Source organism: Diceros bicornis, chromosome 1 (assembly GCF_020826845.1).
Source record: "Diceros bicornis minor isolate mBicDic1 chromosome 1, mDicBic1.mat.cur, whole genome shotgun sequence".
Taxonomy (NCBI): Eukaryota; Metazoa; Chordata; class Mammalia; order Perissodactyla; family Rhinocerotidae; genus Diceros; species Diceros bicornis.
In genome coordinates, this window is record NC_080740.1 from 510,347 (window position 1) to 524,334 (window position 13,988).

Genomic DNA, 13,988 nt, shown 5'->3' on the forward strand with positions numbered 1-13,988 from the left:
TGCGAAAGTGGAATGTGCGAACTTAACTGCTATGCCACCGTGCCGGCCCCTGTAAGAGAGGCTTGATGACAGATAGGGGTGGCTGCCATCCCAGATTGACTCCTAGGTGCCAACACATAACAGTTTGGTGTTGTATCAGAACATAATGATTTGTGGGTGTGTTTAGATACCGAAAATCTGCCCAGATATCTTTGTGAAATGTTAGTTTAAGAGAAGATGACAAAATATTTTATGGCAGTAAGTTTGAAAAGTTGTGACAATTTGTCTAATTCCTAGTAAACTGTATGAAAATTGACACAAGAAGGTATAGAAAATTCGGATAGTCCTATGACTTTTAAATAAATGGAACCAATAATAAAAAATCTTCTAAGCCCAATAGTTCTCTGGTAAACTCTCTTAATATTCTGGGGAACAATTAATCCATGCTCACGGAGATTGTGGTAGAACAGAAATAGGAGATACGCTCCGTAACTCGTTTTATGTAGATAATGTGACATGGACATCAAAGTCTGACAAGAGAAGTAGGAAGAATTAAATTAGAGACCAATCTATGATGGATATCAAGGAGAAAATCACAGATAAGACGTTAGCGAAGTGAATTCAACAGCATATCAAGAGGATGCTACACTGTGAGGGAAGTCATAGTCCAGGACTGCAAGTTTGGTTTACCGTTAAAAACATTAGATCAATATAAAGCTTGACATTAACAGATTTCATGAAAAATGATGTGATTTCTCAATTAATACAGAATAAAATTATTTGATTAAAATTTAACATCATAAATTCAGGAAAAATATTTGATAAAAATTAACATCAAATCATGCTGTAAAATTCTGAACAATGTAAAAGTGTTCTTCTTTAATTTGACAACTGGTGCTGCAGGAGACACGAATAATGTCATACTTAAAGTGAACCTTGAACGCTTTTACATAGAGAACAAGACAAGGAAGCCACCGTAATCACTTCTGTCCAACACTGTACAGTAGAGTAAGGAGGAAAATAAAGTACAAGGCGTAAGATTTGGAAAAAATAAAAGTAGAATTCACTGATGATGTGAATATTAATTCAGAAAATCCAAAAGATAAATTATTACAGTAAGTAAGATTGTTGAGAAAGATTACAGTGTGGAAAAAAGGGAAATACTTGTCTATCTATATACTTGCAACAAACGCTTGGAAAACGAAATTTTAAAAGAGTTACAATAACATCAGAAGAATCATTTTCTTATTTTTTAATTTTTATTTATTTATTTTTTTCCCCCAAAGCCCCAGCAGATAGTTTCATGTCATAGCTGCACATCCTTCTAGTTGCTGCATGTGGGACGCGGCCTCAGCGTGGCTGGAGAAGCGGTGCGTTGGTGCGTGCCCGGGATCCAAACCGGGGCCGCCAGCAGCGGAGCACACGCACTTAACCGCTAAGCCACGGGGCCGGCCCAGAAGAATCATTTTCTAATTCCAAGCCTTATAAAAGGTGCTTAGAGGCTCGGTGGGGGATTATTAAACATTTCTGAGAGACCGTCAAGAGAGCTAGATAGATGGATGGAAATCCATGAAAGAATCTAAGATGTTCGTTAACAATCAAAATCACAACAAATGTTTTTTAGGGGGATTGAAGAATAACAAGCAGATTCCAAAGGCTGAGTTCAGCCAACACACTTTTCTCTCGAAGAAAAGCAGTGTGAGCGTTTGCTGTACCAGATGTCAAGAATTATCGTAAAGCTTCGGTAATTGAGACAGAGAATCTCAATGCAGGGACAGTCGTCAGGTCAAAGGAACAGAATAATGAGCTCAGAGACAGATCCTTGCATAAATGGGCTCCCACCCACCTCCCTCCCCCTTTTACTGCAGTGTCTGTGCAGGAAGTAGAGAAAGGATGGTGTTTCCATAAATAGTGCTTGGACCATTTAACCATAAGGAAAAAATTAAATTGTACTGGTAATTCACACCATACACACAGTCAGCTCCTGGTGGGTTAGAGGCCTCTATGTAGAGGTAAAACCATAAGACCCTGAGATGCTAACATGTGTTATTTAAAGACTTGGGGTAAGAATAGATTTCTTGAAAGGCACACAAATGCCCTAACCACAATGGAACAACCTAGACAGATTTGACTATATTAAAACTGAAAACTTTGATTCTCCAGAAGACACCACAAGAGAGTGAAATGTAAGTCACACAGGTGGGGAATATGCTCACAGAATACGTGGTTGTCATTCACTAACATTTAAGTATATGAAGAGCACCTTAAAATGAAAAAAGAAAAAAAAGGCAATACTGTGGATAATTGGACAGAAGATCTGAATAGCGTCACCACAGAAGAGCCAACAGTAATGGCCAACCCAGGAATTGGGAAAGGTGCTCAACTTCATTAATCATCAGATAATGAAAAAGAAAGCCAGAGAGGGAAACAGGCACGCCCACCAGATGCCGCAGGTGACAACGCTAAGAGCAGACGAGAGTGTGGAGCCTCAAAATTGTCATGCATTGCAAGTGAGAATGCTCCCTGCACAGTCGTGTGGAAAAGACTCCCCATCATCTAGGAGGTTGGGGACTGTGCACCTCATGGCCCCGCAGTTCCTTCCTAGAGGAGTGTGTGCACAGGAGTCTTTCACAACGTCCCCACCTGGAACAGCCACGTGGAGCCGTGGTGCAACGTTCAGATGAATGGTGTCACTTGTTGCTGAGAAGGCGGTGGGGCTTCTCCAGGCCACACAGCTGGTGCAGAGCCTGGAGAAGTTTCCCCTCCTCCTGCCTCCCCCATCCAGGCCTTCTCTCCCCAGTGCTGCCTCCCCGACTTAGATGGTGTCTCTGACCCCGTGTCCCTCCTGTCCCCAGAGCCCACGGTGGTGTTTGCCAAGGAGCAGCCGGCGCGCAGGGAGGTGCAGGCCGAGGCGGGGGCCAGCGCCACGCTGAGCTGCGAGGTGGCCCAGGGCCAGACGGAGGTGACGTGTTTCAAGGACGGGAAGAAGCTGAGCGCGAGCTCGAGAGTGCGCGTGGAGGCCAAGGGCTGCAGCAGGCGGCTGGTGGTGCAGCAGGCGGGGCAGGCGGACGCCGGGGAGTACAGCTGCGAGGCCGGGGGCCAGAAGGTCTGCTTCCGCCTGGACGTCACAGGTGGGTCAAGGCTTGTAGGGTGCTGGCGCATGAACACCTGACCAATCACGCACGTGGTCATCTGTCTGCAAGGCTTGTCACTGCCTCATGTGGGCGGCTGTCCTGTGCCAGTTCTCTGCTGACGTCCCCAGCCCCAGGGCCCAGTCCACTCTGAGCTGCTTGAGTCTGAGGTCACTCACAACAGCCCCTAGTCCATGACGTTTTTGACGTCTGCTGGCCCAAGTTCCTGGACCTCTTCTCCACATTCCTACCTTCCCCAGCATGAGACCTGCCTCTGAGCCTTCCTTAGGCTTCTGCAGGCTGCTCAGGCCTGAGGTCTGTGGAAATGGCTGTTCTCTGTCTGGGGCCTGGAGTGGACACTTTCCTATTTTAATTCCCTCTGGGCAGCTGGGAGCCCAGCTCTGCTCTGGGGAACCTCACCCAAGAGGCCCCTGGCCTTGGGCGCCCTTGCCCTCAGCAAGGATGGGGTGGGGTCCCTCTCTCTGGCCTTGGGGTCCTGACCATCCAGCTATCCTGAGGTCAGCCCTGTGGCCCAGACTCTCTGCTCAGATGCCCATTGTGGCCTGGGCCTGCGCCAGGTCAGTGTACTGCCTGCGCCTGCCCCTCACCCCCTCCCACCCCTTCCAGCAGCAGAAGACGTTGCCGGGCTTCACCATCCTGAGCTGGCGGATGCTACCCCTGTCCCCAGCTGTGGCCCTCACTCACCTGTTCCCCATCTTGCAGCCAGTGTGGTCGTTCCATGTGTTCTCCTGGGACAGACCTCACAAGGACCCTCCTGAACCCCCTCCCAGGGCCTTGCCCTCCCCTCTCGGCCTCAGGCTCTGTCCAGGCTTGGCTGCTGGAGGCGCTGAGGTTTTGCACCTCTCCGTTTGCCCCCTGAGGCCCCACCACCCAGGCTGCCCTCGCCTGCCTCCCCTTGTGGCCCTTTGCCCACGGACCTTCTGGAATGCTGGCCCAGCCCCCAGGATGCCCCCGTTCTCCCTGCAGTGTCTGCGCATGGGGCCCGTGCTTCCCTGGAGGACAGTGGTCTCGCACTCTTGGCTCTTGGCTGGGACAGAGCTTGCGGCCCTCAGGCCTGTGGCCCGGGGGCTCCGCCTGGCTGCCTTGCATCGGCCCTGGGAGCCTGGATGGTGCCATTACGCGGTGTGTGGCTCTGCTCTGTTTACTCTCAGGCTTGCTCAGTGGAGAGCCAGTGGCCAAGAGCTGGACAGGGCTGGACAGGGCTGGTGTCACAGAGCAATGGGAGCTTGGGATGATTCCATTTCAGGTCTTCTCCCAGCCATGTAGCCCGGCACGGCTGCGGGGCCCAGGCCAGGGATGCCAGGGTCTCTGCTCTCTTGCCCACTGACCCCCCCGCCCCTCCCACAGAGCCGGAGCCTGAGCGACCAGCCATGGAGAGACCCGGCCGCAGGGAGCCTCTGGTGGTCAGGGAACATGAGGATATCGTCCTGACGGCCACTCTGGTCACACCCTCTGTGGCCACAGTGACGTGGTTCAAGGATGGCGTGGAGATTCGCCGCAGCAAGCGGCACGAGACGGCCAGCTTGGGGGACACCCACACACTGACCGTGCGCGGCGCACAGACCATGGACAGCGCCGTCTACAGCTGCCGCGTGGGCGCCGAGGGGCAAGACTTCCCGGTGCAGGTGGAAGGTCAGCGGGGCGGGGGCGGTCCTCTGGGAACTCCGTGTCTGCGGCGTCCCAGAGCAGAGGCAGGCTGTGTCTCAGGACGCACGACCGGGCAGCACAGAGCAGCCTGCGCCACGCCTGACGTCCTCTCCCCTTCCGCAGAGGTGGCGGCGAAGTTCTGCCGGCCCCTGGAGCCCGTGCGCGGGGATCTGGGCGGCACAGTGACGCTGGCCTGCGAGCTGAGCCCAGCGCAGGCCGAGGTGGTGTGGCGCTGCGGGAGCACGGAGCTCCGGGCCGGCAAGCGCTTCCAGATGGCGGCCGCGGGGCCCCGGCGCTCACTCACCGTGTCGGGCCTGCGGGCGGAGGACGCGGGGGAGTACGTGTGCGAGAGCCGCGACGACCGCACCAGCGCGCGGCTCACCGTCAGCGGTACGGGGCCGCCGGGCGCGCGGGCTGGGGCGCGGGGCCGGGTGGGCAGCCGGGCCGGCGTTCATGGGCGGCTTCCTGGAGGAGGAGTCCTTCCGCGGCGTCTGCAGGGTGGGGCCGCCGCCCCTCCTGCCTGCCTCTCAAGCGGAGCTCCTGTCCGCAGTCCCCCGCGAGGTCAAGTTCACGTCCGGTCTGAACACCGTGGTCGCGGAGGAGGGCCTCGAGGCCACCTTCCAGTGCGTGGTGACCCCCGGTGACGCGGCGGTCACGTGGTTCCGGGACGGCGCCCAGCTGCAGCCCAGCGAGAAGTTTCTCATCTCGCAGAGCGGCGGCAGCCACAGCCTGATCATCTCGAGCCTGGTCCTGGAGGACGCCGGCCAGATCACCGCGGAGGCCGAGGGCGTCAAGTCCACCGCTGCTCTCCGGGTCCGAGGTGCGCGTGTGGGGCGGCAGGGAGGGCGCCGCCCCCCGGGGGCTGGTTCCAAGGCGGCATGCCGCTACCAGCCTGTGTCCAGCTGGTCTGGCTGACCCCAGGGGCCACGGGGTTTGTCGGCTGCACAGAGGAGATTCGGGTGGGACCGAGTGGCCAGGCCCCTGCTCTGAAAGGGAGAAAGTAAACTCTTACACTGCTCACCTGGTCTGGGAGTGGGCAGAGGCTTCCTGGAGGAGACGTCCCGTGCAGAGCCGGATGGATGGTGAGGTGGGAGAGAGTGGAGTTGGCGGCCAGGGAAAGACAGGAGCGCTTTGTTGGCTGAAGCCAGATTGCGTCGGGGAGAGCCGGGACTATACCTGAGGGCAAGTTCCTGAGCCGGGGAGCGTGTGGCCCGAGGCACCTTGTGCGGAGATCACCGCGCAGCCGGGACCCGGAGGCCCGCCTGAGCTTGCCTCTCGTCCTTACCGTGCCGCCTGCCGCCGTCCGGGCTCTTGCGAAGCGGAGACTGAGGCAGCGGGTCTGTGGGCCCAGAGGCCGCCTGCATCACCAGCTCCCACATGCTGATGCTGCTGGAGTTCCAGGCACCGGGTGGGACGTGGCAGGATTGTTCAGAGTAGGGCAGCAGGAGGTGGGAGGGGGCTGGGGAAGGAGAAGGCCCCCCCGCCCCCAGCCTCGGTTTCCTCCCATAAAATCGTACCTGTGCAGGTGTCCGGCTGGGCCCTGAGTATGGCCTGGGCCTTGCCCAGCTTGAAGTGGGAATGTGAGGTGGTGGGGGCAGCTCTGCGCCTGGCTTTTCCGAGAGCGGCAGTGGCTGCGATGACCTCTCTTTCCCATGACCAGAGGCTCCGGTGCTGTTCAGGAAGAAGCTGGAGCCGCAGACGGTGGAGGAGCGGAGCTCGGTGACTATGGGGGTGGAGCTGACGCGGCCGTGGCCGGACGTCAAGTGGACGCGCAACGCCGCGGCCCTGGCACCGGGCGAGAACCTGGCCATCCACGCCGAGGGCGCGCATCACCGCTTGGTCATCCGCAGCGTGGGCTTCGCTGACCGCGGCTTCTACGGCTGCGAGACGCCAGACGACAAGACGCAGGCGAAGCTCACGGTGGAAAGTGAGCGGCGGGGCGGGGTCGGCCTGGGGTTGGGCGTCTAGGAGGAGGGGTTGAGGTGGGAGGGGAGCAGATCTCCCCCCGGGGGCAGGTCCTGGAGGCGGGGCGGTGCTGCGGGAAGGGGGGAGGGGCGGGCAGGCGAGGTGTCTGGAGGCCTGCGGAGGGGAGAGGGAGCAGGCCTCCAGACGCCTCGCTGAGCTCTTAGGCCCCTTGGGGAGGTGGGGGGTGGCTGGCCCGAGGGCCAGTGTCGCAGGCGCAGTGGCTCACGAGCCCCCGCGCTTGTCCCACAGTGCGCCAGGTCCGGCTCGTGCGGGGCCTGCAGGCGGTGGAGGCGAGAGAGCAGGGCACCGCCACCATGGAGGTGGAGCTGTCGCACGCCGACGTGGAAGGCAGCTGGACGCGCGACGGCCTGCGGCTCCAGCCGGGGCCCACGTGCCAGCTGGCGGTGCGCGGCCCCACCCACACCCTCACGCTCTTGGCGCTGCGGCCGCAGGACGGCGGCCTCATCGCCTTCAAGGCCGAGGGCGTGCACACATCAGCGCGGCTCGTGGTTACCGGTGCGTGGGCGGGGCGGGACCCACTGCAGAACGCAATTGCCCCTGTCCCCAAGACGGCCCAAGGGAGCAGGTGCAGACAGGGGTGTGGAGTCCTAGAACCAGCTGAGTGATTCCGTCCAGCTCAGACCACCACCTGACCGCAGGGCATCTTCAGTCCCTGCTTCTCACCTCCCGCTCCTGCATCCCCAGAGCTGCCTGTGAGATTCAGCCGCCCACTGCAGGACGTGGTGGCCACAGAGAAGGACAAGGTGACCCTGGAGTGTGAGCTGTCGCGCCCCAACGTGGACGTGCGCTGGCTGAAGGTGCCTCTGTCCCCTGGACTCCTCTGCCCCCTCCTGCCCCTCACCGTGGGCAGGCAGGAATGGGAGGGCTGGCTGGGCAGCCCCAGCGCCTGACCATCGTCCCTCCACAGGACGGCGTGGAGCTGCGAGTGTGCAAGACGGTGGGCATAACGGCCCAGGGCGCCTGCAGGAGTCTCATCATTTACCGGTGCGAGCTTGGGGACCAGGGCGTGTATGTGTGTGATGCCCACGATGCCCAGAGCTCGGCCTCTCTGAAGGTGCAAGGTGAGGGCCGGGCAGAGTGGGGGATCGGCCTGGGCGGGGCAGGTGCAAGAGCCCGGGGTCCTCCTGCTTCCCCTCGGGGGGGCGGGGCTTGGCCCTCTGGCTCCGCCCCGCTCCCTCTCCTGTACCCTCAGCCAGCTGGGGCGCCGGGCGGCGGGCGGCAGCTCTGTGCGTCAGGGTGTGGCAGGGCCTGCTCGCTGCTCCAGGCCGCAACGTCCAGATTGTGAGGCCCTTGGAGGACGTCGAGGTGATGGAGAAGGAGGGCGCCACCTTCTCCTGCGAGGTCTCCCTCGACGAGGTGCCCGCCCAGTGGTTCTGGGAGGGCAGTAAGCTTCGGCCCAGTGACAACGTTCGCATCCGCCAGGAAGGTGCGACGGCGACTGGGCGGCCGTGGGAGGGTCTCTCCGCCTTCCCTTCCCGCCCACTCCCCACGTACTGAGTGGCCTGTGTTCCCAGGAAGGACATACACTCTCGTCTACCGGAGAGTCCTGTCTGAAGACGCAGGGGAGATCAAATTTGTAGCCGAAAATGCAGAATCGCGAGCCCAGCTCCGAGTGAAAGGTGAGGCTGGCTCAGGGAGGGCACGGGCTGGGCAGTGTGTGAACACACACACGTGTGCTGGGCCCTACAGGGCTGACAGGCTCGCTGGCTTGGGGTGCCAGTGCCCCGGGGATGAGGAGAACAGTGACCCAGGAGGAAGGAGAGGGGGCATTACCTTCTCTGCAGTAAAAGGGGGATCGGGAGAGGGGCCTTGGGCTGTGAGGGCTTGGGGTATCCCCCCTTCTTTAAAACGCAGTACCAGCGGGTTCCTCCTCCTGGGACTGCAGCAAGGGTGGGGAGAAGGGGTGTGAGGCCCTGGCAGGCAGGGAGTGGGAAGCTATGTGGTGACAGGGCGCGACGGAGAGAGGGTCTTTGGACAGGCGGGGTGAGGGTGTGCAGGGCTTGAGTTCGCAGGGGGAGGGCAGGATGTGGGGGGAGATGCAGGGCGAGGGAGGGGGCGGCATGGGTGCATGGGGGGCCTGGCACATTGGGCAAGGGCAGGCATGCGAGTGTACCCACCTTCCTCGTGGTCAATTGGACACTGAGGATCTCGGCTCCGAGGGTGACCCTCTGCCTAGCCATCTCGCCCCGGCGGGCGGGCTGCGGTGGGCGTTGGGCTGGAGCGCAGCGGCCCAGCCTGGCTGGTTGGATGCCGCACAGGCACAGTGCCCAGACCCGGGGGTTAGGGAGCGCTGAGTGCCGGCCCTCACCCGACCTGGCTGCGCCCACAGAGCTGCCAGTGACCATCCTGCGCCCGCTGCGGGACAAGATCGCCATGGAGAAGCACCGCGGCGTGCTTGAGTGCCAGGTGTCGCGGGCCAGCGCCCAGGTGCAGTGGTTCAAGGGCAGCGCGGAATTGCGGCCTGGGCCCAAGTATGAGATGGTCAGTGATGGCCTCTACCGCAAGCTCGTCATCAGCGAGGTGCAGCCTGAGGACGAGGACACCTACACCTGTGACGCCGGCGACGTGAAGACCAGCGCCCAGTTCTTTGTGGAAGGTGCGCGCAGGGCCGGGGGGCAGCGGTCCCCTGTGCCCAGGGAGGAGCTACGGCCTCTACCGTTTGCCCTGGCACTTGGAAATGGCCAGTCTGAGAAGGGCTGACTGGGCGTGTGGGGCAGCTGGGGAGGATGCGAGCACGCGAGTCGGGGACAGGGTTTGTTCCCAGGAGGGAAGGCGAGCCTGCAGGGGCGGGGGCGGCCCTCCCACTGGACCACCGGTGACGCGCCCTCACCCACAGAGCAGTCCATCACCATCGTGCGGGGCCTGCAGGACGTGACCGTGATGGAGCCGGCCCCTGCCTGGTTCGAGTGTGAGATTTCCATCCCCTCCGTGCGGCCGCCCAAGTGGCTCCTGGGGAAGACGGTGCTGCACGCGGGGGCGGATGTGGGCGTGGAGCAGGAGGGCACGGTGCACCGGCTGACGCTGCGGCGCACCTGCTCCACCATGACCGGGCCGGTGCATTTCACCATCGGCAAGTCGCGCTCCACCGCCCGCCTCGTGGTCTCAGGTGAGCGCGCACAGCCCGGCGGGCGGCTGCGGATGGGGAGGCGCGGGGCGGGGGCTCCGGCGTGCGAGCCCCGCGGTCCGGCCGGCTCGCCGCAGCGCTGCCTTCCTCCCGCCTCCGCCGCCCTCCAGACATCCCTGTGGTGCTCACGCGGCCGCTGGAGCCCAAGGCGGGACGCGAGCTGCAGTCAGTGGTCCTGTCCTGCGACTTCAAGCCGCCCCCCAAGGCCGTGCAGTGGTACAGAGAGGACACGCCCTTGGCGCCTTCCGACAAGTTCAAGATGAGGCTGGCGGGGCACATGGCAGAGCTGCGCGTCCTGCGGCTCACGCCCGCCGACGCCGGCGTCTACCGGTGCCAGGCCGGCAGCGCCCAGAGCAGCGCCGAGGTCACCGTGGAGGGTACGGAGCGAGGGGCCCAGGGCCACCGGGAGGGTCTCTCGGGGAGGCGCCCGTGGCGTGCCTGCTGAGCGGCCGGTGTGCCGGCAGCGCGCGAGGTGACAGTGATGCAGCCGCTGGAGGACGTGGAGGTCACGGAAGAGGACCGCGCCTGCTTCTCCTGTGAGCTGTCCCACGAGGACGAGGAGGTGGAATGGTCGCTCAACGGGACGCCCCTGTACAATGACAGCTTCCACGAGATCACCCATGAAGGGCACCGCCACACGCTGCTGCTGAAGCGGGTCCGGCGGGGGGACGCGGGCACCGTGTGCGCCTCCTCCCCTAAGGTGACGGCTACTGCCCGCCTGGAGGTCAAAGGTGAGGCGTCCCTGCGGGGTCCATGGGGTCTCCCCGGGACGCGCGCCCGGCTCCCTTTGGGCCCCGGGTAGCGGCTCGTTCCCTCACCTGCCAACACCCTCCCCGCAGCGAAGCCGGTGGTGTTCCTGAAGGCGCTGGACGATGTGTCCGCGGAGGAGCAGGGCACGCTGGCCCTGCAGTGCGAGGTCTCGGACCCCCAGGCCCGCGTGGTGTGGCGCAAGGATGGTGTGGAACTGGGCCCCAGCGACAAGTACGAGTTCCTGCGCACGGCGGGCACGCGCGGGCTCGTGGTGCACGGCCTGCGCCGCGACGACGCCGGCCTGTACACCTGCGACGTGGGCACGGACGAGACCCGGGCGCGCGTCAGCGTGCACGGTGCGTGGCCGCAGCCGGCAGGCTTCAGGGGGCGGGGCCGGGGCGCTGCGCGGGGTCCGCCTCCCCCGGGGTTCCACCCCCTCTTTGAGGCAGGGGTGGGGAGGGGGGCGCTGATCTGATGACCCCAGAGAGGCAGAGACGCCAGGCAGGCTCATGGAGGAGCCGGCTTGACGTGGTCCTAGGAGGCCCAGGTGCAGGCAGTTGGGCAGGGGATGATGGGCGACGGAGCCAAGCTGGATGGACTGGGAGCCTGGACTGGCTCTGCCTGATAGAGTCCACTGTGGGAGGGATTAGACAGAGGTGGGAGATGTTCGCCCTGCACCAAGGGATGTGCGTGGGCAGGCACAGGGGCATCAGAGGAGCCTCTTGGAGGTGTCAGGCGGGGGATGCCTGGGAAGGGCTCCCAGGCCACGGGCGCAGCCTGGTGAAGGTGACTGTAGGCAGGCCACGTTTCCTTCAGACGTGCCTCCCCGCCTGGGCCTGGTTTCCCAGCCACAGGGTGGACACCTGGCCACCCCTGAGCTCCGCTGTACCTGGCTTAGCACTGATGGTCCTGTTCTCCCCCTCATGCACGGCAGGCCTGCTCCTCCGAGACCCTGTGTCAGTTCCCAGATAGCGTGGCTAGGGCTTGAGATGAGACAGGGAGAGGGAGGGCGATGTGGTGAGTTTGTTCTGGGGCTGGATGGCCCCTTCATTCGGGCACCTGTCCTTCCCCTTCTGGCTCGTGTGAGCTGTCGACAACCGTGGGCAGTGCTTGTTCTCTGCATGTTGCTTTGTAGCAGGTAGGAAGGCGGCCGCCCTGGTCAGAACTCACAACTGTTGGCCATCCAAACACCAGGGTGCAGCCAGCAGGAGGTGAGGGGGCGTTTTCTGGGAGAGGCAGCGGGCCCCTGGGGAGTGGGGCTGGGGAGGGCGGGTCCGCAGGCTCTGCAGCTGGTCTCGCCTCTCCTGGGATCTGGCCTGGGACATTGTGGGCTCGATGGCGTGTTCTCGACAGCAGGCATCCATGGGCCTGGCTGGCGTGACGGCCATCTCCCATGGCCTGCAGACCTGCATGTGGGCATCACGAAGAGACTGAAGACAGTGGAGGTGCAGGAGGGTGAGAGCTGCAGCTTCGAGTGTGTCCTTTCCCACGAGAACACCAGCGACGCAGCCGTGTGGACAGTCGGCGGGAAGACGGTGGGCAGCTCTGGCCGCTTCCAGGCCACACGCCAGGGCCGCAAGTACACCCTGGCTGTGCGAGACACCATGCTGGGTGATGCTGGGGAGGTGGTCTTCTCCCTGCAGAGCCTCACTTCCAAGGCTTCGCTCATCATCAGAGGTGGGCGCCACTGGCTGGGGCGGGGATGGGGCGTCTCTGCAGTGGGGTCTGCTGGGCCGGGGCCTCGGGCAGCTGCCAGGGCGCTTCTGGGGACTGTCTCCTCCAGCCCCTGGTGGGGCCCAGAGGCACCTGTTGGGGCACTGGGTGTTCTGGTCATCTGAGGAGGGGGGCACGCTCTCTAGGGCGAGGTTCTGAGACTCTGGACAGGAGCAGGGTTTCTGGTCTCTGACCCGTGGTCTGATTGCCGCAGTAGTACCAGGGCATGTGGCACACCATAGGTGAAATAGCCGTGGGCGTTTCTGAGCTTTTCTTCCAGCATAAATACTGGTGCAGACAGATGATGCTCAGTTTGCAGCCAGCCTGTGCCTGTGGCCACGATTTGAGTCGCAGGGCTCCCAGCGATGCTGGGAACATAAGATTCTGTGGTCTAATAGCCCTCTCCCACACCCTTCCTTCGTTGTGACTGTGGGCACTCCTGGATTCCAGGGCTCTGAGGCGCCCAAGTCCAAGGTCAGGGTATCAGAGCTGCAGGTTCTGTTGTCTTGGCCTTGGGAGTCTGAAGGTTTCTGCTTGCCTGCCTTGCTTTCACCCCAAGCGTGGCTGGGGCCGTGGCCGTGCCTCATGGGCTGCCTCCTCTGCTCCCTTCAGAGAGGCCTGCGGACATCATGAAGCCCCTGGAAGACCGGCAGGCTGCACCGGGCGAGGATGTGGTGCTGAGCTGTGAGCTGTCGCGGGCCGGCACCCCGGTTCGTTGGCTGAAAGATGGGAAGGCCATTCGCAAGAGCCAGAAGTACGAGCTGCTCGTTGAAGGCGTGAGGGCCACGCTGGTCATCCGTGCGGTCTCCCTCAAGGACTCGGGCGAGTACACGTGTGAGACGGACGCCTCCAAGAGCACAGCCAGTCTCCGCGTGGAAGGTAACCCCACGAGAGACCCTGGGGTGGCCCCGGTGGCCTCTGGGGTGTCCCAGGTGGGAACGGAGGGGGGCCCAGCAAAGAAGGGGCATGCAGGCCCCTGAGGTTCCATGGGCGGATCAGGAGGAGGACTGCCTGTGGTGGAGCGACGCCCTGTGCCGAGGTCCGGCGTGGGGTCTTTGTGGGCCTCACACACACCCCTGCCCCTTTCCCAGAAACGGCAAACTGGTTCACGGAGGAGCTGGCCGACCTGCAGCTGGAGGAGAAGGGCACGGCTGTGTTCCTGTGCAAGACAGAGCGGCCCGCGGCTGTGGTGACCTGGCACAAGGGCCTGATGGAGCTGCGCACCTCGGGGAAGCACACACCCAGCCAGGAGGGCCTGACCTTAAGGCTCACCATCAGCGACCTGGAGAAGGCAGACAGTGATACCTACAGCTGTGACATTGGCCAGGCCCGGTCCCACGCCCGGCTCCTGGTGCAAGGTGAGGCCTGCACTTCGCTGGTTTGCACACGGCTTTCCTGGCGGCAGCACGCTGGGGTGTGAGCCTTGGTTAAAGTGGGCTCAGGGTGGGTCAGAGATCGGGGCTCTGTCGGGCCCTGGACAGTCTGATGCAGGATCCACCCCCACGTTTGTGACTTCTCTGTAAGCTTTCGCCAAACCTATGTCAGCAGCAAGAATATTTTCTTCTAGTGATTCATATCGTCAGTTTTCCAAAGCATTTGACTTACATTTTAACATAGCCACACGTCTTTTGCACACT

General features: G+C 61.8%; 1 protein-coding gene across 1 annotated transcript in view; it reads left to right on the forward strand.

Annotated features, from left to right (window-relative positions):
* OBSCN (obscurin, cytoskeletal calmodulin and titin-interacting RhoGEF) overlaps positions 1-13,988 on the forward strand; it is a 159,170-nt gene that overhangs the window by 64,534 nt on the left and 80,648 nt on the right. The window contains 18 exon segments of the mRNA XM_058554620.1: positions 2,835-3,110; positions 4,479-4,763; positions 4,902-5,168; positions 5,329-5,598; positions 6,439-6,705; positions 6,993-7,259; positions 7,449-7,561; positions 7,672-7,825; positions 8,029-8,190; positions 8,279-8,383; positions 9,094-9,360; positions 9,601-9,870; positions 9,999-10,265; positions 10,353-10,619; positions 10,728-10,994; positions 12,043-12,315; positions 12,964-13,230; positions 13,443-13,709. Of these exon segments, the coding sequence (XP_058410603.1) occupies positions 2,835-3,110; positions 4,479-4,763; positions 4,902-5,168; positions 5,329-5,598; positions 6,439-6,705; positions 6,993-7,259; positions 7,449-7,561; positions 7,672-7,825; positions 8,029-8,190; positions 8,279-8,383; positions 9,094-9,360; positions 9,601-9,870; positions 9,999-10,265; positions 10,353-10,619; positions 10,728-10,994; positions 12,043-12,315; positions 12,964-13,230; positions 13,443-13,709 (4,311 nt within the window).